This window comes from Carassius auratus, chromosome 21 (assembly GCF_003368295.1).
Source record: "Carassius auratus strain Wakin chromosome 21, ASM336829v1, whole genome shotgun sequence".
In the NCBI taxonomy this organism is placed as follows: domain Eukaryota; kingdom Metazoa; phylum Chordata; class Actinopteri; order Cypriniformes; family Cyprinidae; genus Carassius; species Carassius auratus.
In genome coordinates, this window is record NC_039263.1 from 20686682 (window position 1) to 20714102 (window position 27421).

A 27421-nucleotide genomic window follows, 5' to 3' on the forward strand; every position below is an offset into this window, starting at 1 on the left:
GCTCTCAGTGAGCCCAGAAATACATTTCTTAGTCTCTGTCTACTTACTTTGTGTAGTTTTAAAGGCTTTATTACTATGTTAAAGAAATATACCTGAATGAACCAAAAAACTTTGACACCGTTGACAGCATCACCAGGTGGCTAATTACATGAATATCCTGTAGGTCAATTTAGAAGTGAATTCTGCGCTTTCTGTAGTTCAACCATGACTTTCTCTTTTATACTGCCATCTGGTGCATAGCCTCACTACTTCATCTTATGTGTCCTTAAATTAGGGTTGCCACCCATCCCTTAAAATATGCAATCATCCAGAGTTCAAAGGAAAAATGATGTGTCCCATAATGGTGTGATAGGGGACTCATCTTTTTGTTCATCCTTTTGTCCTGTATTTAACAAAATCCAACACATTTGAATAAACGTTAAGTATTCTGCACTGTTTATAATAATAATAGCAATTATAATGTAATCAATTTCATAAGAAGTATTAGAGAAGTTCATTTTGCGTGTGATTTTGTCATCTTTATTTTCATAGTGACGGAGTCACCATAATGCGTGCCATTAAAGCTCTTTCACAGGTAAACAAACCTGTGTGGTTTAAAACATACCAGCTCACATCTGCATTTTTGAACACAAGACTCTCCAAATGTAGGGCAGAGTGGGCAAGTTAGCAATGTTTCTGTCCTTAACTGATGAATGCGCAGTTTACAGAGAAGCATTCAAACAGATGTTTTGTTTTTACCTTACTATGGAAGTTACAAGCAGCGGTTGAGATATAAACAATTTGGCATTTAAAAAAAAAAAAAAAAAAAAAAAACTAAATTGTTTACATGAAAATGGGACAAATAATTGCATAATAATGTAGTCCTAATTCAACCGAAAAGATAAAAAAAAAATATATATATTAATCCCATCCAGGTAACAGCTGCAGAACTGTCAAAAAAAACTAATAATTAATAATTCTAAACTATCAAATTGAAAATAACAATATGAATGTTTTCTGCTGTAAGTTTACAACTTGAGCATGTTTTCTCATGGTTTATTGTTGAGCTATGAGTTCCTCACTGATCATTTTGTTGTTGCTGTTGTTTTAATGAGAGTTGAGTCGTGAATTATCTTGAATCGCTGGAGGTGGCAACCCTACCTTAGATTGACGCTTTACAAAAGTGTTTCAGATTTAGTGAAAATATCAAATATATGTGTTTATTACTTCTATCCATTTTTGTGAAGCTGCAAACATCTCCGGCTCCTTGGTGTCAGTTGACATGTCTTTGCAGTGTTGGGTCAAATTGAAGGACATAAGAGGAATAGAGAAGTGTTTAAACAAGTATATATTTATGTCAGGAAATTGTCCTAAACATTAATTCTGAATGATCTAATTGATTTTTTCTTTGGTAAATGCCACCCAATAGGAAATGTGTCATTGTTTTCCTAACACTTATGAGACCCTTTTCTCTTTGTGGACTTCTGTGGTTCACGTCTAGTCAAGTCTGAGGTTTAGTTTGTCTTGGCTCTGTGTGTGGCAGGGACAGACCCGGACCCGAGACGGCATGTGAGCTCAGGGACACTGATCCTGACTGACGTTCAGTACAGCGATACGGCGGTCTATCAGTGCGAGGCCACCAATAAACACGGCAATATCCTGATCAACACACATGTCCATGTAGTTGGTGAGCACCGTTTAATCCAGTGCGCTTCGGTTAGTTGCATGATTTGCTCCACGCTGTAGAAAGGTTGGGTCACTCCAGAATGAATGAGGGTTTGTTCTTAAAAATGAATGGATTCATGCCAACAAGCATGTGGAAAATGTTAATCTTTTTGGTGCTATATGTAGTAAAGCACTTCCCGTCTGTGTGCCAGAGCTGCCTCCTCAGATCCTGACAGAAGACGATCTCAAGTACGAGGCCACAGAAGGGCAAACGGTTCTGCTGCAGTGCCGCACGTTTGGCTCCCCACAACCCAAAGTCGACTGGTGAGCGTGGGCTTTAGGTTTTGGTTTCCAAACACATTTGCTATGTTTTAAAGGGATTGTGACATGAGAAATCAGTTTTCATTTACGTTTTTTGTCGTCTTTGAAGTGTTTGATGATTGAAGAAAAGACCCATTTTTATAATACAAATATAATTTGTTTTATTTGTGTATGCAGGCAGATTACCAACTCTGGTCCAGCTCTGGCCAATGCTAAAATGTCTCAGACGAGCGATGGAAATCTTCAGATCAGTGACGTGAGTGAAGAGGACAGCAGCATGTACACGTGCTCAGTGAGACACAGCAACAGGAGCATCAGTGCTGAGCTGGTGGTCTTGAGTAAGTCTAACTCCGTGCAAACCTTTCGCATTTCAGAATGAAGGGTTTTTATTTTATTTTTTATGCATAGTGCCATTCAAAAGTATTGTTGATGAAAATTCTGGTTGACATTAATATATTAGATTGTAGTAACAATAGCAAACAGCAAAAGATGATTGCAAATCCTAGCCAAAATGTTCCCTACAATGTGGGTTGAAGGAGTGAAGTAGTCCAAAAACCTAGTGCAAAAACACATTCAAGTCTTTGAATCATTGAATCTTTCTTCTGTATGTCACATTAATGAGTTGAAATGGGTGATATGAATGTCGTTTCATGTTATTGTCTCCAGACAGAACTAAGATTGTGGACCCTCCTCAGGACCTGCGGGTTTTACGAGGAGATGATGCTGTTTTGCAGTGCAGATATACAGTGGACCACATGTTAAAACAACCCACAATTCAGTGGAAGAAGGACAAACACAAGATCACATCATCTGCTAATGATGACAAGTAAACACAGCACATAAAACGTATCGCTGCTATTTTGAGCTTATCAGCCAATCGGCAGTTAACAAAAGTGATGTCAAAGCTAACTTCATGTTAAATCGGTTTGTTTTTGTGTTTGAGTAAATATTGTGTAAAAGTTCACTGGCCGCTCTCTTTTGAGATGCCTATATCAGCGTGTCTAACCGAGTAAAACAATCCCATGAGTACGAGAGCATCACACACGGCGACAGCTCACTGCTGCCAAAACTAGCCAGTCATAAGAACATCATTTCCCGCAGTGAATTTGCTGGTGTTTATAGTTTGTGATTTCAATGGTTGCAGATACACTGAATCCCCCGATGGTTCTCTGAAGATCACTGATGTTCAGATGGAGGACTCAGGAATCTACAGCTGTGAGATCAGCACTAAACTGGACTCGGTCAGCGCTACCGGCTCCATCATTGTTCTGGGTGAGTCTGTCACTGACACCACACACAATCTTTGACATTGCCTTGCTTCTGAAAGATGCTAATGTGTTGGACGCTCCTCAGATAAGCCCGGTTCTCCTCACTCTCTGGAGCTGTCTGAAAAGAAGGAACGTAGTGTCACGTTGTCCTGGATGCCAGGCGCTGAAAACAACAGTCCTATATCTGGTAATCGAAATCAAATCTTTGAGTCTGCTCACAACAGCCCACCACTTGTATTCTGTTGACTCAATCCTGACACCATTATACATCCTTAGAAAGTTAAGAGACTTTTGAGCTCTGTTTTTTTATAAACTTCTTATAGTGCCAGCAGTTTATTTACAGTATGTGTGTGTAATATGAACCAATCTTACACATCCACTGTGGAAAACTCCTACAGGCTTCACATCGGAGCCCTTTACAAAACACTGTTCCTCAGGCCTTTTAGTCCTAAGGGAGAAATACTGTTGAATTCTTATATGCTTACTTCAAATGTCTTTACAAATAAAAAAATATTATTTTATTTTGTTTTGCTCTCTTTTTACCTAAAATGAGATGAAGTGAGCGTTATTGAACACCGTTTTATCAAATCCTCAGTATGCTCCACCAAAAAAAAAATAATAATAATAAAATAAAACTGACTCTCCTTTTAGTAGTAGGATAATCAGTTTGTCAAGAACCTTTCATCTCTGTTGTCCATCAGAGTATGTTATTGAGAGGAAAGAGAAGCAGAATCCAGGAAAAGGCCACTGGGAGGAGTACAGAAGAGTTCCTCAAGACATCACACACCTGGAGATCCACCTGCAGCCATACAGCACTTATCACTTCCGGGTCAGAGGGGTCAATGGCATAGGAATGAGTGAGCCCAGTCCTCCCTCAGAGTCATACAGCACGCCTGCAGCCAGTAAGACTCTCTGAGCTCTGAAACACATCCTACAAGTTCTTCAATGCGACAGGAGTGACCAATAACATTTGTTTTTGCCATTTTGCTTTTATTTAGATAGGCCACAGTTGAGGACAGGAAGAAAATTGGGAGAGAGAGAGCAAGTGTGTGGGATTGGAAAAGGTCCTAGAGTTGGGATTTGATCTCAGTACACAATGCTATCAGCCCCGCAAGAACACTTTTTCATGACACAGACACATAACGTTTTTTTTCACTGCAAAACTGAGTTTTCTTCCTCTGTATTTTCTAGTCTTGTTTTCTAGTCCAGTTATCTAATATTCATAAATCAAGATACATTTCCCTGACAGACAAAATGGCATAGGATTAGAAGTTCCACCCCAATCTAATGAGGAAATAATAATTTTACAAGGTGATGATTTGAATTGGTAGAAATCGATCCTTTGAAGTCTCGTGGGCAGCATGTCCAACATATAGACATCCTGAGATTGATTTCAGAGGTTCACTGATTTCCCAATCTCACCCCCCTCTCTCTCCAACTTCACTTCCCGTCTAATAACTGTCCTATCATAATTAACCAAAAAAAAAAAAAAAACCAGCAAAATAAATCTTTCAATAAGAAGAGAACAGCCTTCTTGTATTAATGGTCTCTCTTGCACACAGAACCTGACATGAATCCAGAGAATGTGACATCAGTGTCGACTGATTCGAACAGTCTGGTCATCACATGGCAGGTGAGTAACGTTCTCCGGCGCTGCTCCGTATGAGCTGCCTTTCTGCAGGTCTCAGCTCGACACACAGAGCAGCTCATCAAGGTGTTCAGTCTGGATCATTACAGACAGGAGTTTGAGCTGAAGTCTGCAGGACGCTAACTTTCCTGGAGTCTTCTCCAAAAGAGAAAGATGTATTACATGTGACAAAGACAAAGTGATTTTGATGCAATTGTCACGATTAATCTTTTTTTTTTTTTTACTATTTTACATTTGAAAGGAACTGGAGCAACGACAATTTAATGGGCCAGGTTTTAAGTACAAGATCTACTGGCGTCAAGAAGGGGATTCACATTGGATGGAAAGCAGTGCCTCAAATCCTCCATTCATTGTGGAGGGCACCGGGACCTTCATCCCCTTCCAGATTAAAGTTCAGGCAGTCAATGAGCTTGGTGCAGGACCAGAACCAGATGCTGAGATCGGTTACTCAGGGGAAGACTGTGCGTTCTTAAACACTCTCCTGCTTTAGTTTTACCCTGTTCTTTGCTTTATCTTAGCCCAGCATTTCCAGAAAAAAATATATATTTTTCAGTTAATTTTTAAAATCTTTCAACGGTTTCATAGAAATTCCTCTCAATATCTCACAGTACCTCTGGAAGCTCCTTCAAGTGTCGCAGTGTCTGAGCTGAACAAAACCACTGTCCTGGTCAAATGGAGTCCAGTCAGCACCAAATCTGTCCGTGGACACTTACTTGGCTACAAGGTACATGATCTATAAACCATCATTTATAGTTTCTGCACTTGGCTCTCAGATAGAAATTGTATTGTTCAAAAAATTTCTGACAACATTAGGTTAAGTTCTGGAAATGTTTTCAGCTGCGAGTTTTATTTTAGTTCCCACAATATTCTCCTAAAATGTAGAATAACATTCTGTAAAAACAATCTAAAAAAATATTGATAACAATATTAGAACATTGTTCATAACAAATATGTTTTATAACTGTATGATGAAAATAAAGGCAATTTGCTTTATAATAAGAGAATTAGTTAATGTCAATGGAGGTAGGCATCAATCAAAAGGTGGGTTTTCAATCAAAATTTCACATCCACATCCACAAGTCTACATCTAGTGCACTGGGAAGCTTCCTGCTAAAATCTTTATTAGAATGTTGGGAGATAATGTTCTAATAATGTTATTAAGAACCATTTTTAATGAGTTTTTACATAAAGTTATCTTACCTTTTAGCAATACATTCTGAAAACAAAAATAAAACTTGAAAACTTAAAAGCTGCTGAAAACATTTCCAGATTCTAAGCAATTCTAGAGGAGCTGCTGATTCTCATAGTTGTTTCTGTGTCTATCACTCGAGATCCATGTGAGAAAGAAAGGCCCCAGAACTCACAGCCAAAGAGGCCTGCCGATGCAAGAACCAGCAGCAGAACGGAACAGAGTGATTGTGGCTAATGGAAATAAGGAGGAGATGGTCTTGAGCGATTTGCATTTTCACTCGAACTATACACTGACAGTTGCACCTTTCAACAGCAAAGGTGAAGGTCCGCATTCGAAGGCGTATCACTTTAGCACTCCAGAGGGCGGTAAGGTAACTTTTTACAGCGCACTTGAAAACCTCTATGAATGTGGATTTAGATCAGCTGAACTTGTGCTCTTCTGGCATCCAGCTCCTGGACCACTTTCATTCTTGACCTTCGAAAGCCCATCTGAGACGGAGATAACCCTGCGCTGGGGAGCTCCAGACAAACCCAACGGAGTGCTCACAGGATACCTGCTCCAGTACTATGAACGTAGGTCAACTCAGGTTCACTAATTAGAAGTAAAATTAGCACGCTTTGAAACAGCTTTACTGTAAAATGAATGAGAATTTGCAGGAATCAACCATTATAAATAGAGTTTAAGCAGAAAAAGAAAATAAAAGAGTACCAGTGAATTAAGTGCTACAGTTGTTTTAGTCCCAGCCGATAGATACACTGATAGATTATACCGACTGTTGGTGAAGTCTGAGCTCAGTGTGATCGATCACTCCAAGCCAGTGCAGTCAGTAGTTTACAAATTATAACTAGCACACATGGAAACAGCTTGTGTACCTTTCAGTAGTGTTCCTAATATAGGTGGGACTAATTAGGTAAGTTGTGTTTTTATAGAAAGAATTGTGCTACATCTGTATTACGTATGCATTACTTTTTAAACATGGGCAGGGCTTGCTTACTTGATTGTTTTTTAATATTAAAAGTTATAATTTTGGCAAACATAAAAGCCCTTTCTAACCAATACTAAAATAAATAAGCCTGTGGTTGAAGGAAAAGTACATTTTTGTCTGTACAGTAGAACACGGGAAGAAAGTTCTTCGGCCTTCAGAAAAAAAAAAAAAAAAAACAATTAAGCAAAAATGTTAGTTTATCTGAAATAATTTTTGCTCATTAGTATGGTTGAATTGGATGATTGTAACTAAAAAGTAATGCATTACTTTGCTAGACACATGAAAAAAATGATATGATTATGTAATTCACGTTACTTGTAATTGATTACCCCAACACAGTATCAGTGATTTTTAATGTATTTAAGAAAAAGTTATCAGTTATTAATGAGCACCTTTACAAAGGGAAGCTTAATGATACTGATCTTATTCATTCTAATGGGGTTTTGTTCTTTCTTTTATTTTCTGGAAACTGGAAAATATATATTGCGCACAGAGAGTATAGCAAAAGCTAATTTGCATCCCAGGTCCCTAGAAAGGCTTTTCTAAAAATATAAAATAAAAACAAAGAATAAAACTACTACTCATAGAATAAAACTACCACAATATGTCATTTATAGACTTTCATATACCTACCTAAATTATACATATAAGAAAAAGAAAAACCTTTACATTACATTACACTTGTACATACAAAAATGATTACATTTACATATGCGTGCAATTCTGGTTTATTTTAAAGGTCCCATGACATGGATTATTTCCTTTTCTTTAAATGCTTTTTAATGTTTCTTTAGGTGTATTTATATTGTTAGTATGATTTTTACATTTAAAATTTAGAAATAAAAAGCATTTTTAGATCCTGACATTAGCCCTCTGGCTTGAATGCTCTGTTTGGAGCGGGCGTGTCTGCTGTGAGACTCCGGGTAAACCACAACTGATATCTTTGCATTCGAAATGCATATTACATGTGAAACCCCTCTCAAATATATATATATATATATATATATATATATATATATATATATATATATATATATATATATATATTACTATTACAGCTGTCGAGATTAACGAATCGTGGAAGTGTTGATTATATAATTATTTTTTCGATCTTTCCTACATTTTTTCGATCTTTTCTGAATCCTACAATTCCCACCTGCTGAACTCCTAGTGATTCTACATGTTTCACCCTGTCTCTTTATCTGTTTACAGAGAACAGATGATGCCTAATTGTGCAAACATTTAAAAAATATATTTTATATATGACAGATTTTTTAAATTTGTAAAACTTATCATATTACATTTTTAAAAACAGCATGATTATACAACATTTCACTTTTTTCAGGAATCACTTGTTTGAGTCCAAACTGTAATACAGTATGAGATGCAGGGCAAGATCATTGCATGCATAAAAAGATGAGCTGCCTCATTTGAAATATATTTTCTAAAAAGTCTAAAACAGTTTAGGTTACTCCTTACCATTTTTGCTTTTTTTATATGTTTATCAAATTTAAGTTCTAAAACAATATCTAAAAAAATATAGCTTATCTACCTCCTCTATTTCTGTATTATTTACTCTAATTATTACTTTTTCTTTTTGCTTTCTATTAGAAAAGCACATAAAGACAGTTTTCTTAACATTCAGAGTAAGATGATATTCCTGGAGCCATATAGATATCCTTTCCATTTGTTTATTTAAAACTGCAGCAACCTTGGCAGATGTCTTAGCTGACGTATAAATTACTGTGTCATCTTAAAGCTGACATTTTACATTCTGTCCTCTTTTTAGCTGTGCCTGGAAGTTCGAGCACACACCAGATGAAGTCCCTCAACCTGCCCCTTGATACTGAGTACACTCTGAAGGATTTGAATCCTCAGATCCAATACCACTTCAGTCTCAGAGCACTCACTGCCGCTGGTGATGGGGAGCCTGTAGAAATGGAGGGTGCCACCATGTTGGATGGAGGTGAAACTGCTCAAACATTTGTGTGTTACAGGTCACATAACCTTCTCTGATCTACAGTACTGTATTATCTGCACCTTCCTGTGGCTCAGTGGTAGAGCACTGTGTTAGCAGTGCAAATGTTTGTGGGTTAATTTCCCAAAGAACACACATACTTGGACAAAAGAAAATGTTTAGACTGAATGCACTGTAAATTGCCTTGGAGAAAAGTGTCTGCCAAATGTATAAATGTAAATGTTCTGTCTGCAGAACCACCATCTGTAATCAACATCACAGCTGGACAAACATCGGTTAACATCAGTTGGGTGCCAGGAGAAAGACGGCGTAGCTTTGCCTTTAGCTTCCGTTACCTGAAAAAAAGTGGTGAGAGTCTGATCAACTTTGATCTACTTTTCCTGAATCCTGAAGGAATGAAACATTGTCATAGTATCATCACTGATGTTGACAACCATCATCAAACTTGAGCAATAAAACTGTGTAGATTTAATTTGTTTTTACAGCTAATGTGTATTCTTTTCATGTTTAGATGAACCCTAAAATGTATCAAAAATCTAAATATAGCATCTAAAATGTATAGCTATTTATATATAAAATCATATCAAAGGCTCACATAGCTGGATTCTAGATTGTCAGTAAATATGTCAAACTGTTACAGACTATTAAATGAAATGTTCCTCCTGGTGGAATGACCTCCCCAACTCAATCTCTTCCATCTTTATTTGACCCAAAAAAAAAACAAAAATCTATCCGTTTTCTTTTTATTCATTATACAATAAACAAAAACAAACAAAAAAAAGACCTTTAACTAGCTTGCTCTATTCTTTTTTAATTCTATCTGTTTTCTTTTTATTTATTATATTATTTAAAATCCCATGCTACGTGTACTGTGTTTAAGCTAACTGAGACAGTGCTTGTATATCATTGCTCTTTTGTTGTTTTGATTGCTTCCATTGTCCTCATCTGTAAGTCGCTTTGGATAAATGTGTCTGCTAAATGACTAAATGTAATGTAAATGTAAATTAAAGTTTTTTTTAAATGACAGATGGAATATAGGTGGGACTAAAGGATTTTCTACACTGAGTGAAATGTGAAAAATAACCGACAAACGGTGCTTTCACAATGAACATGAAACGATTGTTCGGCCTTCAGCTAATTCATGCCTGCACACACTAGGAAGCAAGACCAACAATGCGTTTTTCCTCAAAAATGTATCTTGTAAATGGTTATAACATCATCCGCTGCTCAATATACAACATTAAATTAAGAAAAACAAGGTTCTACACCAGAAACACAATCGATAATGCTTATAAGAATAGGCTTCATCCTAAAGTATAATTAAAAGCATCCAGCTACACTTCAAAATATATGTAATTATTAATGTATTAGCTTACCTACTTTAAACCATCAACAAGTATTTGTAATAATTTCCATTGGTGATCTTTAGTTGCTTTTGATGAATAATCAGACACATGCACTCATTGCATTTTTCATAATGATAATTATTAAAACACTGCTAATATCTGTCATAAACATCCCTCATTGCTATAAAAATACAATGAGCTGCATACAAAACACATATTGTCATAATCATACGTCAAGTGGAAGAAAATGGATGGAGCTTAACCAAGCACATAATTCAGTGGACAATTGAACTATTATTCTGTATAAAGAACATGTGAGAATAAATTTGTTGTCAAATACCAATGATAACAAGAACTCAGCATCCACTCTCTAACCCAGGATACTCTTCTTTTGTGTTTGGTTTTCAAAACAGAGCCAACACTTGCCTTTTTATGCAACAACAGCTGCTCCGGTCACATGATCCTAGCTCAAATCTTATTGGACGGCCTGTGTTTTCACTTTGTGAAACTCAGAAGATTCGTCAGACTTTTTTTGAGTGCGAATGTTCATCCATAGAAATCTATTGCTTTAGTCCAGCGCATCATCTCTTCCAATATTGGTTTTGCGCTCAGTGTGGAAATACCTTAAGTCTTCTGGCTGAATTTACTGGTATAACCGATGTTATGGTGTAAGTGTACTGCTCAGTAATGATTTGTGTGGGCAGGTTTTGCCAAAATGTGCCACCATTAGAAAACCTGAAAAAAAAATGTAAATGTATGTAAAAATTCATGCTGAACTTCACAGTGACAATGTTGTTTGTGTGTATGGTAGCGGATGGTAAATGGAAAGAGTCCGAAAAGGTCAACTCATCACAGGCGTTCTATCAGCTGCACGGTCTGACTCCGGGCTTTCAGTACAAACTAGAAATCCTGCCCGGAAACTTCACCCGGGAATTCGAAACTGCTGGACCAGGTACAGGCTAGTAACAATTATCTCTGGATTATTTTATTAATTCCATGCTCTCACGTGTTGTCTCTTTCTCAGAGCTGCATGAGTTGCCCAGCAGCTTTGTAACTCAGGGCTGGTTCATCGGACTCATCAGCGCCTTGGTTCTGCTTCTGCTGGTGCTGCTCATTCTGTGCTACATCAAGAAGAGCAAGGGAGGAAAGTATTCAGGTACCACACAAAACACCTCCTACAGTTGGCTGGAAAAAAAAACATTATGTGTCTCTCATTCTTAGTGATAGAAGACTTCTGTGGTCTGATGTTTTTGACTTAGTCCTGGTTGTAATTAATCCTTGGGTGCGAAAACACCAACCAGATGGAGGTAGTAGTATTATTTATTACAAGACTGTGTTCTTTACTCCATGCAACAAAATTGTCTCTCAGTAGCATAATGCTATAATAATATAATAAAGTCCCAATCCTTATACAGAAGGCCAGTATTATTACAGTATTTTTCGCACTTAAGTCGCACCTGAGTATAAGTTGCATCAGTCCAAAAATACTTAATGATGAGGAAAAAAACATATATAAGTCGCACTGGACTATAAGTTGCATTTATTTAGACCCAAGAACCAATAGAAAACATTACCATCTACAGCCGCGAGAGGGCGCTCTATGTCTTCAGTGTAGACTACAGGAGAACTGAGCAGCATAGAGCGCCCTCTCGTGGCTGGAGACGATAATGTTTTCTATTGTTTCATTTCTCTTAGTTCATTTCTCTTGGTTCATATCAATTTAATTTTGATAAATAAGTCGCATCTGACTATAAGTCACAGGACCAGCCATACTATGAAAAAAGTGCGACTTATAGTCCGGAAAATACGGTAATAAAAATAAAAAGTGTTCTGTTTAAATAAAAGTGGTGAGCATACAGTACATACCCTCTGGGAACACCAATAGTTATGGACCTGTACTAGAGTTAATTTCATCAGACGAGACAAAATGTGTTCATCAACGACCTTTTTTTCATGACTAAGACAAGATGATGACAATACTGCACCACTGTACAAAAACGTTGACTAAGACTAAATTAACATGCATTATTGTTGAACCCGTCGGGTTCGGGCTTAATTTCTATCATCTTACGCGGACTCGGGCCGGGCTCGGGCTTGCGCTCCGGTTTGCGAGGTAAACGAGCGGTCATGTGATGTGTTTCAATTAGCGCGAGAAAGATGCGAAAATGAATGCTGAGCAGGTGTAACGGAGGCTTGCCTCTGGTGATTACGTTTTGGTTGCACCAGCAACTAAAGCAAAGTCTGAGGTGTGGAAAAGTTTTGACCGTTTATAATGAGAATAATGAGTGAATAATGACGCACCATCAGTGAGCGCAGGAGCGCGCTGAAGACATACAGTGGATTCAATCATTTTCCTCCACAAAAACATGTAGACTCTGTGAGTAAAGGTTTTTCAAATGATAACTAAATATTCATTGAGTCTTAAATGCATAATGTTGACAGAGTATTTACGCTAATGTTGGCATTATTCTTTTATTAAATAAAGCAAATCCGGCGGAGCCTTTATCTTAATTTCGTTATTGCCAAATACCCATCTTAATTTAAAATTTATCTTAATTTAATTTTTTTTTAAATGACTCGTTTTTATTGGTGCGTTGGTCTATTTATAGGTTAAATGAGCCTATGTCTAGAATGCTGAGATGTTACGATATGACACAGGACTTATTTTATTTCTTTATTCCAACTTCCAAGTGGTCTAGTCTACGTTAGTTATGAGTAAATTATGTTAAAACATGAATAAATTGCTCATTGTTGGCAAAAGGCAAAAGAGCTGTGTGCGTGCGCACATTTGAATAATGTCGGGCTGTAAACAGGTTCGGGCTTTAAAAAAGCTGTCAATCAAAAATGTACTTGTCGGGCTCGGGCCGAAACCTGTCGGGATCGGGTCCTGTCGGGCCTAACTTTTAAGGCCCGATTACAGCTCTACTTCGCGCTGTTGCTCAAGTTACAGGTCTCATACTCCTGTGGCTGCCAGCAACACGAAACTGCTGAACACACAACACCCTAAACGAACACGAGTGATGAGCGATGACGACATGCTAGGTCGAAGTAAGAGGCTCCATATTTGTGTGTTATAGTTAGCAGCGGTCTGTTATCAAAAAATAAAATACTGTGAATGAATTCGTCCACATGCCGCTCAAAAAAACAAAACAAACAAAAAAACAATGCTGAGCGCAAGTCTACTGTCTAGGCAGACTTTTTGTGTCAAATTATATTTCCTGTTGCTGCTCTTTTATTGTACATGACAGCTTTTAAGAAAAATTAGAGTAAAATTAAAAGACTTTTAGTCAACTAAAACTTGACTAACAAAAAAAAAAAAGATATGTGAATGATTAAATATGACTAAAACTAACAAGGACATTTGGGACAAGACTAAGACTAAAACTAAATTAAAAATAGGTTACGAAATTAACACTTACCTGTACTTGGCAAGAGTCTGCTTCACTTGAACCTTTTCCTACCGGTAAGAAATGACTGGAACTGTTTGATATTGTATGGACTGACAGCCAAGCTGTTAAATTTGGAGAGCATAAGGTCGGGCTACATGGTATTGAAAGCAGAGCTCCGATCAATGAAGAAAAACCTGGCCTGAGACTTAGGATCCTCCGGATATTTTACAACACAATGCATTATAGTCAGGATAGCATCATTAGTTCACTTTTTATTTTGATAGGGATCATGATGGTCCTTAACCTCTTCTTTAAGCTTCCACACCATGATCCACTCCAAACACAAAATCACACTGCAGATTAAGGGACTCACAATTTTTCTATTTAATACTATGAAGTGCTTTGACACAGTCTGTATTGTAAAAAGCTCTATATAAATAAAGGTGACTTGACTTGATTTAGGGCAATAGTCACACACCTCTGGACTTTTTTTTAGGAACTGGTATTATATATATATATATATATATAATCAGAGTAAACAGTGCGATGGTGGACAACACAACCCTTACAAAAATTAACATTTTAATATTTTACAATGAATCCAAAGACAGTGGTTACTATTGTTAAACCATGGTAACCACAAATTAAACATTAATTTTCAAATTATTTTACTTAAAAATAAATACACATAGTAATCCATTTTCCAAAAAAAAAAAAATTAAATTTAAAAAAAAAAAAAACTTGAATAATGGAAGTACAACATGGTTACTGTACTTTTATATAACAATTTTTGGTTATTTTTATTTTAAAGGTGACTCATGTTCAGTATTAAGATTTTTCTATAAAGATATTGTGGTGATATACTCATTTTTACATGTAGCCATTTTATAAAGTATAGTGTTGATAAATCTTAAGTATGAATGTCATGAGAGTGATGGATTTCAGGGCAAAATAAAGAGACTTGAATAATGGAAGTGAAGGTGCAGTCCAGGAGAGAACTTTTAATTATTTTGCATGTCCCAAACCCAAAGATTTAAACCTTTTTTTTTTTTTTTTTTTTTTTTCTTTTTATGTCAGGCCCATACAAAAAATAGTGTTGTCGATGTGTCTGAATTAGTTTGTATGAGTGTGAGATTTCCCAGTCTGAAATTTATTCCCTGTCGGCCCCTAATGGAAATTAATGGCACAGACATGCGGTTTGATTACTACACATAAGCCTATTGAAGCTAGCAGTGTTTAAATATACATGAACACATAAACATAATCTCTAGAACTGCTATGAGTCACTTCATGAGCATTTGAATTATTTTGAGAAAACTATCATCGCATACAAAGGGACAGCAATGTTTCAAAAAGACACCAATGCTTCAGGAGTTTATTACACAGAATAGGACAAATGCTTATTAGATCATATCTGAGTTGATGTTTATGGTTTTATTTTTGTTATAGTATATGGCTTACTTTTCACACTTTACATGTTACACATGGGAGATATCAAATTAATTTGTGCAGAAAAACTAATAGAATGCATAGTCAATGTAAAAACCTGGATGAGGAGTAATTTCTTACTGCTAAATTCTGAAAAAAGAAAAAAAAAAAAACAGAGGTGTTAATGATAGGACCTTAACACTCTGCATGTAATAACATAGAACACTGTCTAAGACTTGATGGTTGCTCTGTCAATTCTTTGTCATCACTAGGGAAACTAGCTGTGCTACTTGATAACAATATTTCATTTGAAAGCCACATTTCTAGCATTTGTAAAACTGCATTTTTCCATCTAAAAAAATATATCTAAACTATGGCCTGTGCTCTCAATGTCAAATGCATTTATGACCTCAAGGTTAGATTATTGTAATGCTTTATTGGGTGGTTGTTCTGCACGCTTAGTAAACAAACTACAGCTAGACCAAAATGCAGCAGCAAGAGTTCTTACTAGAACCAGGAAGTATGACCATATTAGCCCGGTCCTGTCATCGCTGCACTGGCTCCCTATCAAACATCGTATAGATTTTAAAATATTGCTTATTACTTATAAAGACTTGAATGGTTGCAGTGCTTTATTGCACTATAGTCCTCAATGTATGCTTTCCTGTAAGCATCTTCTTTGGCCTGACGGAGCTGTCTGAGTTTTGCAGTGAACCACGGTTTGTCATTGTTGTAAGTAAGATGAGTCCTGGTAGGAATACACATATCCTCACAGAAACTGATATAAGATGTCAGAGTCTCTGTGAGATCATCCAGATCGGTGGCAGCAGCTTCAAAAACACTACAATCAGTGAGGTCAAAACAAGATTGTAAATCCTGCTCTGCTTCATTAGTCCATCTTTTTACAGTTCTTAATACAGGTTTAGCTGATTTTAGTTTCTGCCTGTAGGTCGGTATAAGAAGAAACCAAACATTAAAAAAAACTTTATTGTGGTGTACAGTGATCCAATATATTACTGTCTCTGGTGGTACATATGATGTGCTGTCTGTATTTTGGCAGTTCACAGTAGAGATTGGCTTTATTAGATGATTGATTCTCCTGAGGCATTCTCCTGAGAATGATTAAAACAGATCTGATAAGCGAGTTTCTGTAAAGCAAGACTTATGTGCGCTTGCGGAGGAATGTAAACACTCACCCGAATGAATGAGTGAAACTCCCGTGGTGAACAGAACAGCTTGCCGTTAATGAATAGAGTTTCTAGATCTGAACAGTACATCTTATTTAACACTGTTACATCTGTACTTCACCTTTCATTGATGTAAAAGCATGTCCTGAAACACAGAGCAGCAGAGTGTGAGAAATCCTTATTTGTCCGTGAAAGCAGAAGGAGTTTGTCCGTTTTGTTGGGTAGAGAGGGGATATTTACCTGATGGATACTAGGCAACGGCATTCGAAATCCGTGTTTTCTGAGTCTCACCAGTGCCCCAGCTCTTTTTCTCCATCTACAAGTCCTCTTGAAGCATGTGATCTGACAAGAATGTCCAGCAAAACATTAGAATAGTCGAAGACCGATAATATATAGTAAGATGTGTGGTGCCGAATGTCCAGCAATTCAACCCTGGTGAAACTGATTGCAAGAATATAACTAAAGACAGGACAAACTAACAAAAACACAAAAACAACTGCAGAGCACGTCACAGAGGCAGCCATCCTGTATATGCGCCAGTCGATTTCTCCCTCATGTTGCACCATGATAATGCACAGCCCCATGTTGCAAGGATCTGTACACAATTCCCGGAAGCTGAAAACATCCCCGTTCCCTTTCAAGGGAACTTCGAACTGCTTCCTCTAGGGGGCGCTATGGGCAACACCTTGTCGTGACGCATTTCTGAAGCATACATTGAAAAAACACCAACTTGTTGGCCGGCTACAGCCTCAGACGTCATTACCGGTTTGCCTATAAACAGGCACTGGGAGAACATGTCACTCTCTTCTTCGTCTTCACTGACTGTTCTGTTTGAAACGTGCATCTGTAAGAACTGGTAAGAGTGTTCTTTCTCTGTATATCATGGCGACTACTAGCAAATGTTTAGACAATGTGTGCATCCGTGTCTGCGTTATTTGACACCCGATTAGACATGCGATCTTTGGGTCATTTGACACACAAGATGTCTTTCTATGTGCAATCTATGTGCATTGTGAGTGTTTTTTCAGAAAAAAAAGCTCCGCTCTCGTTCATCTCTTTTCTGAAAAAAAAAGGAAACAAGGAAAAAAGGACCCGCCACTGCTGAGGCACGAAGGAGAATGAACTCGTGAAAATGTTTTTGAATGTTTTAAAGAGGAATTTTCCCTTTTCCCATGAAAATGCACTAACAAGGTGACGCTTTAAGGCCACAAAAAAAAAAAAAAAAAAAAAAACCTTGATGAATGTTATCTTTCTGACAAAGTATAATTTCTTTCTGTGGGGGAGACATCCTCTCTTAAGCTCCCTTCTTGCCATCTAAGTCCCTTCAGAAATTCATCTGGCTTAAATGGCAAGGCATACGCAGCAGGTCATGCTGTGGTTTTGTTATGATGGTGGTGCTTCAAGCATATCAGGCTGATCTACTAAGAGACCTCAATGGAGGCAAGGGCCTTTCTCCTATTCAGGTAGCCGCGCCACCTCTCTCCATGCTACCAAGCAGGCCGCCATGGTGGCAGTGGAGAGACAACTGTGGATGAACCTGGCAGACATTGGGAAGAAAGAAAAGGCTTTCCTCTCGATACTCAGGTTTCTATTTGAGATGGTGATCGAGAAGTTCAGGGAGACGATGGCACGCTCTGCTGCTTTCAGATCCTTCATTCCACGAAGGTCCAGGTCCGAACCCGAACAACATAAGGGTCTTGGCCTGTCTCGATCTGCGATCTGAGGATCAAAGACAGGCAAAGAAGGCTAGTGTCGTGACTCGAGCTCCTCCCTCACCTGCGGGCAGGGGAAAGAGGAATCGTGGGTCACGAGGGTGAAGCAAAACCTAAGGGATGTGATCCAGATGAGGCATCGTTCTCATCCGAATCAGAGTGATACCGAGGAATCTACTCATTCCCTTTAGGAATTTTTAACTTCTGCTTTTATCCTCCCCTTCCTAATTCCCATGTAACCACTAGCTCTCCACCTGATCGAGGTTAGGTGAAAATTTCTTGCATAAAAGTCTCCTATGGTGGACCTATAATGTTTTTGGCTGGTTCTATGTTCATAGCGACCACCATACTGATGGTCCGGACTAAAAGGTGGCGCCCCTTGAGCGGGCTTCCACCGCAGGAGAGTGGGTGAGTATGTAACCTTCTCTGTATATACTTATGTGTATTAAATTGCTGGTGATTATGCACCAACCATCCGGCTTCATGTTCCGGTATTAGGCGGCTGAGATCACAGGTTTCTGCGGGAGCCTTCTTGATCATCAGGCCTGGCACAGCACTACAGGGAATTTTATGGATGTCCGGCCAGGTCACCCTGAGGGGACTCCTGGCCACTAAGTGGTGCTGTCGCATCTAGCGGGAAGTGGAGGTGGCAGTTACAGAAGCCTTCTTGTCAAGTCAAGTCACCTTTATTTATATAGCGCTTTAAACAAAGTACATTGTGTCAAAGCAACTGAACAACATTCATTAGGAAAACAGTGTGTCAATAATGCAAAATGATAGTTAAAGTCAGTTCATCATTGAATTCAGTGATGTCATCTCTGTTCAGTTAAATAGTGTCTGTTCATTTATTTGCAATCAGGTCAACGATATAGCTGTAGATGAAGTGACCCCAACTAAGCAAGCCAGAGGCGACAGTGGCAAGGAACTGAAACTCCATCGGTGACAGAATGGAGAAAAAAACCTTGGGAGAAACCAGGCTCAGTCAGGGGCAAGTTCTCCTCTGACCAGACGAAACCAGTAGTTCAATTCCAGACTGCAGCAAAGTCAGATTGTGCAGAAGAATCATCTGTTTCCTGTGGTCTTGTCCTGGTGCTGCTCTGAGACAAGGTTTTTACAGGGGATCTGTATCTGGGGCTCTAGTTGTCCTGGTCTCCGCTGTCTTTCTGGCAGTAGAGGTCCTTTCTAGGTGCTGATCCACCATCTGGTCTGGATACGTACTGGATCTGGTGGCTACGGTGACCTCGGAATAAGAGAGACAGACAAATATTAGCGTAGATGCCATTCTTTTAATGATGTAGCAAGTACATAGGGTGTTATGTGAAGTGTTTCCGGTTCCGGTTTACCTAATTAATGCAGCCTAAAAATCCTTTAATGGATTTGGATATTAAAAGCATATTAGTATGTTATGTGTAAGCCAGGTTAAAGAGATGGGTCTTTAATCTAGATTTAAACTGCAAGAGTGTGTCTGCCTCCCGAACAATGTTAGGTAGGTTATTCCAGAGTTTAGGCACCAAATAGGAAAAGCAACTGCCGCTGAACTTTTGATATTCTAGGTATTATCAAATTGCCTGAGTTTTGAGAACGTAGCGGACGTAGAGGATTATAATGTAAAAGGAGCTCATTCAAATACTGAGGTGCTAAACCATTCAGGGCTTTATAAGTAATAAGCAATATTTTAAAATCTATACGATGTTTGATAGGGAGCCAGTGCAGTGTGGACAGGACCGGGCTAATATGGTCATACTTCCTGGTTCTAGTAAGAACTCTTGCTGCTGCATTTTGGACTAGCTGTAGTTTGTTTACTAAGCGTGCAGAACAACCACCCAATAAAGCATTACACTAATCTGACCTTCAGGGAACCATGGTTACATTCATAACCTGAGACGTTAATGCATGGCCAGCATTCTCACCGGACATGTCACTCATTAAGCATGTTTGGGATGCTCTGGATCTGTGTGTACCACAGTGTGTTCCATTTCCTGCCAATATCCAGCAACTTCACACAGCCAATGAAGAGGAGTGGACCACATTACATAGGCCACAATAAACAACCTGATCAACTCTATGTGAAGGAGATGTGTTGCACTGCGTGAGGCAAATGGTGGTCACATCAGATACTGACTGGTTTTCTTAGATGTCAGCTTATGAAAAATGGGGGCAAAAAATAAAAATGTTATTACATATACACAAATACTGTATATATATATATCTGTATCAAGCACTTTCTCTTCCTCCCCATTCAACCTCTTACCAGAGGCACCCTATGTACGGAATTTTTAATAAGAATAGTCTCTTTGGCAATTTGTTAGAAAGTATTTTAATTTTTTTTTTTTTTTTTTTTTTTTTTGTATTTCAGTTAAAGATAAAGAGGAGGATCAGGTCAATGGGGCCCGTACAATGAAAGATGGAGAGTTTGGAGAGTACAAGTAAGTGCATTTTATGTCACATTATTGTGTATTTACAGAAGTAGCTCTGACATTTTCCTTTTGTGGTGATGATTATTATGTAACAAGGGACATCTAACATGAAGAGTTTAATATCTCATTACCCGTCAGTGGCCTGGAGAGTAATTGTTGAATTTCTGGATTTTATTATATATATATATTTATTTATTTATTTATTTATTTATTTATTTATTTATTTATTTATTTATTTATTTTTATAATAGATACAATATATTTTTATGTTATGTATTATTACATAAATTAGACATTCATGTGACTAAAATCTTAAAATATTCTTATTTACTGAACTGTTGTATGACAACAGGATCGCATTTATACTAGTGATAATCGGGACAAAAAAACCCATGTGATTTTGCTTAATTATATTATTTGATATAAATATGAGACAAAATCTCATACTGCCATGTTTGCCCCAATCTATTGCATTTTAGTGGCATATAATTACATTCTATTGGCTACTGCTTGCAGTGACTTGTTATCCTGCATATTTTTTGTTACCAGTCAATTATAATGAAATGTAAAATGAACTACACTGTCTGGGATGATGCTGGTGTGTTGAAAAATGTCTGTAGTCACTCTCCAAAACCTTGACCCTCTATGTTCCTCTAATGTCCCTTGGTCAGTTCATATGTGTATTTATATTTCACCTACCCCAGGTTAGGATTTGGCTCTACTTTCCAAATGTAAATATATATGTTTGTGTGTGTGCGTGTGTGTGTGTCCAAAACCTTCACCCTCTCTGATGGGAGCGTGATGGATTGTAACATGGTATAGGGTTAGTTTAGTACGCAGGAGCTAAACCATTTAGGGCCTTATAGGTAAGTAATGATAATTTGTAACTGATACTGAATTTAATCGGTAGCCAGTGCAGAGACTGTAAAATTGGGGTAATATGATCATATTTTCTTGACCTGGTAAGGACTCTAGCTGCTGCATTTTGGACTACCTGTAGCTTGTTTATTGACGAAGCAGGACAACCACCTAAAAGTGCATTACAATAGTCCAGTCAACAGGTCATAAATGCATGAACTAGCCATTACCTTTGCTTACCATAGGTACACAGCAAAATCCCCAGTGTTAATTTAACACTCTTGAGTGTGGACTCATATAAACACTAAAGCAGTGTTAAAAGTAACACTGAAGCAGAGTTGAAGTTAATGAGATAATTAAGAAGTTAATTGAGTTATGAATGAGCATTATTGAAGACACCTGATGTTAACAAGCAGAATCACCAAACGAGAAAATCACAATTTGTGTGTCACCATTATAGTGGTCAATGTTTGCTTTATTTGGGATCTTGACCCTTCAGTTATTATCTTTAGATTTTATGTGGCTGTGGTGACTGAATTATATCATACAGACAGACCACAGCAAAGGCAATCATGTGTGCCATTGATTGTGATTTGAGCTATTTGTTATAGAGTTACCTGAATGCCTGAGTTTAAGTTTCTTTACTGCATACATAAATTAAGTGAAAAAGAAAAGTAAGCAACCCAGCATTTCTGACATAGTATGACATGTTTTTAATAGTCAGTTATACGTGAAAAAAAAGTAATCTTTTGTTTGGACACACAGACATCAGCAATCAGCGTGAGCATCACAACAACGGTGACCATCAAAAAAGCATGTTGTAGCCAATAAAAACGCATCCATGGCTCCCATCATGCATTGCGGCATGAATAAATTATGAGCTGAACTGTCTTTTTAACTTTTTATTCTAACTATATTTTATTTTTGCTGTTTTTATGTTCATTTTTTTGTATCTAGTTTTGTGATGTTCAGAGTTGGTCTGTTTATCTGAATATGTTGTTTGTCACCGTTGTTGAGATTCATACGTTGATTATTGTTATCTGTGTGTGCCTAAAATTAGAATTCTTTAATAAAAAAAAAAAAAAATCAGAATCACTTGAGAGAGATAACTACAAAATGTATAGAAAATACAGATGTTTTCATTGTGGAATCAAAGCTGTGACAATCAATAATGGAAGTTTTACTTTGAGAAAACACTGTAAATGAGTTCAGTGATTCATGTCAAACAACAATTACATTAAAACATAATCATCAACACGTGATGATTTATGCTCTTGGTTTGACAAACAAACTTTAAAAGTAAAAAGTTACAAGCCAAGATCCCAGCTAAAGCAAACACTGACCACTATAATGGTGACACACAAATTGTGATTTTTCTCATTTGTGAGTCTGCTTGTTAACATCAGGTATCTTCAGTAATGCTTAATCATAACTCAATTAACTTCTTAATTATCTTATTAACTTCAACTCTGCTTCAGTGTTACTTTTAACACTGCTTCAGTGTTTATATGAGTCCACACTCAGAGTGTTAAATTAACACTGGGGAGTGTTAAATTAACACTGGGGATTTTGCTGTGTAGGGCGAGCCATGCCCCTGGGAGATATAAGCTCATTCTACTTGGAGTGTCGCTTCTGCCTGGGCAATGATGCACAACACTAATCTGGCAAACTCTTGTAGAGCTATAGGCTAGGTGACACCTAACACCTTTTTGTGAGATTTTACAGTTTCTATGCTGAGCCAGTTACCTCCAGAGTGTTGGGTATGAACAGGTAATTGATGGGTGCGTGGGCTCAGTGTCTTGCTTGTGGCACCATTGTTCTCTACAAGGTGCTACAGAGAGCTTTTCTGCTGTTCTAGAAAATTCCCCTCCGCTCAGGCAGAGGAGCCTGATGCCAGGCTAACTAATTTGTTACATACCATTCGGTCAGAACTTGTACTAGGCTGGGTGCCCATAAATGAGATTATTTTTGGGAAGTTCTTTTCCCTTTTTTTTAAACCTGTGCCTTTTTCTGGACAGTTTTATTATGTTCACCCTGCATTATTAGATTTTCCACCCCTGGTTAGGTAAGAACTACTGCAATGGTATATGTAGTAATGTCCCTTGGTCAGTCCATATGTGTATTTATATTTCACCTGCCCCAGGTTAGGATTTGGCTCTACTTTCCAAATGTAAATACTGTATGTTTGTGTGTGTGTGTGACAACCTACTGACAAGTTGGAATGCACACAGGCTATTTTTTAGCTACCATCAAAAAAAGTGAAAAATTTTGTCTAGCAATCCCAATTCATTTAACCCTCTGGAGTCGATTAACGCATATACGCGTTCTGAGTCATTTTCTCCTGATAACCCCGAAAAGAACTTATGAAAATAACAATATAATGTGTGGTGGGGGTGACCCTGCTAACATCTAACGCTGATTGAATGTCTCTGCTTTCATTTATACTCACGCTCACACACACAGATCTCTGGAGAGGTAAGAACAGCTTTCTCTCACTAACTGGGTCGTGACTGTACTCTTATTTCCTGGTCAGCTGTTATCCAAGCATCTGTTTTGTATCTCCTTCAGTGATAACGAGAAGTGCTCCACCAGTCAGCAGTCTGTCTGTGAGAGCAAGCGCAGCAGCAATGACAGTCTAGCCGACTACGGAGACAGTGTTGACATCCAGTTTAATGAGGACGGCTCCTTCATTGGCCAGTACAGTGGACGCAGAGATCCAAATGGTCACGGCAGCTCGGGCGCCACATCTCCCGTCAATCCCAACATGCCTCCACCCAGCATCAGCTTTCCCACGTCTGTGACAGGATTCCTGGGGCCAAACTAACGCTCCACCTCTACACACACACATTCTTGACCATTTGAATGAGGGGTCCTGATGGTATTAGACAGGATATTGATTTCAGGACAGACAGTCGTTACTATATGACACAAGAAACAACATTAACCACCGGCTTCACGCTCACTTAATAATGAAACACATGCATCCGACAGACACGAATAACCTGCAGGACAGTTGCTTCCAACATTCCATTCAAGCACTGAAAACTGTTTACAATGCTCACTTCGCTGCTTCAAGTGATGTTTGGATTGTAAATTCTCCCTCACTGGAAGTTTTGCCAGTTCTTTCACTGAAATTATGCAGAAGAAGATGTGATAAACAACAGACACAACAGGAAAAAGGCATGAATACAACTGTTTGAGAGTGTAGGGCAGACTTGGGCCTTGTTCATGTGGCACACTAATCCTATTTGTTTTGAATTTTAACGGTCAGTAGAACTGAGACTGATTCTTTACATGATGTGGTCAGTATTTCATTCTAAGATGCAGTTCCAGAATTATTTTATTTTAACTGTTCAGACTAAACCAAAACAAAGTGATTTTGCTGCCTCTCTGAACAATGCCTTATGTCGAATACATCAGCTGAAATCACTGCGGTCAATAGAAGTCAGGTCTTAAAGGCTGAAAAGCAAAAACCTTTTACTATTCATTATGGGTTGAAGGCATTATTTTCCCATTCACGATTACAAAACGTTACATTTATTTGAAGTATTGTTTTTGTATTATTCTTTTACTTATGTTCTTTTTTTTTATTAAATACATGTATATACATACGTTTTTTCATAAAGGCAAATATATTTGAGTTATAATATATATTTTTTATTTTTTTTTATTATTAAATTTTTTGCTTGTAATACAGTTATCTTAATGAATTTGTGTTTTATAAAACAGTATGTATGAACATTAATAATCTCCCATATGTGTCTCTCTGTCTTAATAATCAATGTTCAGGGCTTTTAACTGTGTATCGTTTGTATCGTTGCCCAAGTAAGTTTTTAAAATAATGGTGTTTTTGATGCAATTTATTACGTTAAATTTTTTTGAAGTACATACAGCCGCTGCACTAAAGCCAAATTTTGTGATCTTGACACTAACATATATTTTTAAAAGAAAAAGAAAAAAAAACAGCAACAAAATCTGATTTCCAGCAGCAAATAACAGCATGAGATGTAGTGCTAGGCTAGTTGATGTAGTGTGAGGCTGTGCCTGTTGTTCTGCTGTAACGCTGAGGCCAAACCCTGAAAAACTGCTGTGCTCCAGTGTCTGTGTCATCCGTCCGTAAGATTGCAAATATTAACACTCAAACATTGCTAATTATGTACAGTGAATTATTACTAACAATAACAGTCATACAGTATAATATCACACATTTGTCTCATGTCATCAATTTTTGTTTTTGTTTTTTTTTTTTGGTGTGGGCATTCATTGAATTTGTGTAGTTGGGATATTCCTGCCTGAAGGAAATAGCCTTGAACAATATAACGAGCCGATGGCAGCGAATAGACACAAATTACAGAACAAACTGATGCTTCATAATCTGAATGTAAGTCATCTTTTCCAACTTTGATTTAGTATGTTTCCACATTTAATATCTTTATTATTAGATTTAGTAGTATTATTACACTTAATCTGATCTTTAGTTTAGAAAACAGGTCAGAAGTAAAATGCAATTTATTTAGTGGACTTCTGAATGACTATATTGTTGTGAATTTCATTAAATGCATTTGGGGGAAGAAGCAGTGATGATGTCAAGATGGGCCTGCAGTTTAACGACATCATCACCTCTTAACCAACCCGTCTGAAGACTGCAGAGCGATACATCTGTGACATTTTATAATGGCACGGGTAGAAATATCGTCAGACAGTAATTACAGCTTTGAGTTTACTCATTTGTCTTCTCTCGCATATGCCACAGCATCCTGAATTGTACCGATCAAAATCATGCTGCAAACGGCTGGTTAAAATCAAATTAAATACTAGGAATATTTACAACAAATGTATGTAAGAGTATGTAGCTTGTGTATGCATTACAATATATTTTCCTACAAAAAGGACTTGAGTTAAACCGGTGGAATTGCAGTGCATGGCTTTATACGATGAGCTGTGAAAGACCTAAAGCTCATCAACATCCCTCCTGGGTCTGTGGGATATCTCCATATTGTGTGTAAGCTTCTTCTTACCTCTGCTTTCTATTTGTAAATTGACACACTAAAATGAGAATAAAAATGTAGTCAGAGTGGTATTTCAAAGCATTGCAGCCTCTGTGAGTGATCTCTGAACTCTGCTGAGAGCGGACGGGTGTGATGGATGCAGTAGGAATGTGACGAGTCGAGTGCCGCAGTGCTAGCTTGTGCTGTTTCCAAATGCAACAAAATAAAATGAAATTGATTATGCAGAAAATAATGTGTGACACATTTTACTTTAAAATATACATTCCATTGATTATGCCTTTCATAATATGAGGACTTCACTGAAAATGACTTATCCATAAAGCCTTAAAATGACTACACTTCTTAATATGTCATTCATTCATGATCAGATATATTTTTGTGTTCTCAGGAGCAGCAACCAAATCATCTAAAAGATGAAAATAAATAAAGCAGAACAAGAAACAAGTGTAGCTGATTCAGGCATGTCACAGGCCCGTCCCAACAACAGAATACAATCAGAGGGGGCCAAGAATTTAACTGCTTTTAATTAAATGATACAAATCTAACTACACAAATGACTCTCTTCAACTGCTGTTGTATGTTTAATATAACTGTAAGAATTTAGAGCCTATCAAACACATCACAATAAGCGTATTGCAAGATCATCCAAACAAAATACACAAACAAGTTCATTATATTCAGGCCCGGTTCTACAGGGGTGCTAGAGGTGCTAAGCACCCTCAAACAAAATCAAAAGCACCCTCAGTTAAAGCTGCATCAATGTTCAAACGGCTACCTTTTCCCATGGCCCATTAGGTAGATCCACAGGTATGAGAGGTGCAGGTGCTGGCTTGGCTGTTTTGTCATTCAGCTGACATGTCAAACATGAGGCAATCAGAGTCTCAACACTTCTGCCCATTTTCGGCCACCAGTAGAGCTCGCAAAGTCAAGTCAAGTCAAGTCACCTTTATTTATATAGCGCTTTCAATACATTGTGTCAAAGCAACTGAACAACATTCATTAGGAAAACATTGTGTCAATAATGCAAAATGACAGTTAA

The 27421-nt window shown here is 37.7% G+C and overlaps 1 protein-coding gene across 3 annotated transcripts in view; it reads left to right on the forward strand.

The window, feature by feature from the left end:
* Positions 1 to 26463, forward strand: part of l1camb (L1 cell adhesion molecule, paralog b) — a 59068-nt gene extending 32605 nt beyond the window's left edge. For 2 of the 3 annotated variants that reach the window (XM_026196670.1, XM_026196672.1), the window contains 19 exons: positions 1523 to 1666; positions 1857 to 1968; positions 2143 to 2303; positions 2632 to 2791; positions 3110 to 3237; positions 3319 to 3420; positions 3935 to 4135; positions 4796 to 4866; positions 5123 to 5342; positions 5490 to 5605; positions 6213 to 6438; positions 6523 to 6645; positions 8848 to 9024; positions 9271 to 9384; positions 11194 to 11334; positions 11407 to 11538; positions 20455 to 20524; positions 23837 to 23848; positions 23942 to 26463. In XM_026196670.1, the coding sequence (XP_026052455.1) occupies positions 1523 to 1666; positions 1857 to 1968; positions 2143 to 2303; positions 2632 to 2791; positions 3110 to 3237; positions 3319 to 3420; positions 3935 to 4135; positions 4796 to 4866; positions 5123 to 5342; positions 5490 to 5605; positions 6213 to 6438; positions 6523 to 6645; positions 8848 to 9024; positions 9271 to 9384; positions 11194 to 11334; positions 11407 to 11538; positions 20455 to 20524; positions 23837 to 23848; positions 23942 to 24197 (2666 nt within the window). In that variant the 3' untranslated portion in view covers positions 24198 to 26463. The remainder of the gene's footprint in view (positions 1 to 1522; positions 1667 to 1856; positions 1969 to 2142; positions 2304 to 2631; positions 2792 to 3109; positions 3238 to 3318; positions 3421 to 3934; positions 4136 to 4795; positions 4867 to 5122; positions 5343 to 5489; positions 5606 to 6212; positions 6439 to 6522; positions 6646 to 8847; positions 9025 to 9270; positions 9385 to 11193; positions 11335 to 11406; positions 11539 to 20454; positions 20525 to 23836; positions 23849 to 23941) is intronic. The other variant, XM_026196671.1, reaches the window with a different exon arrangement.
* Positions 26464 to 27421: the final 958 nt, after the last annotated feature.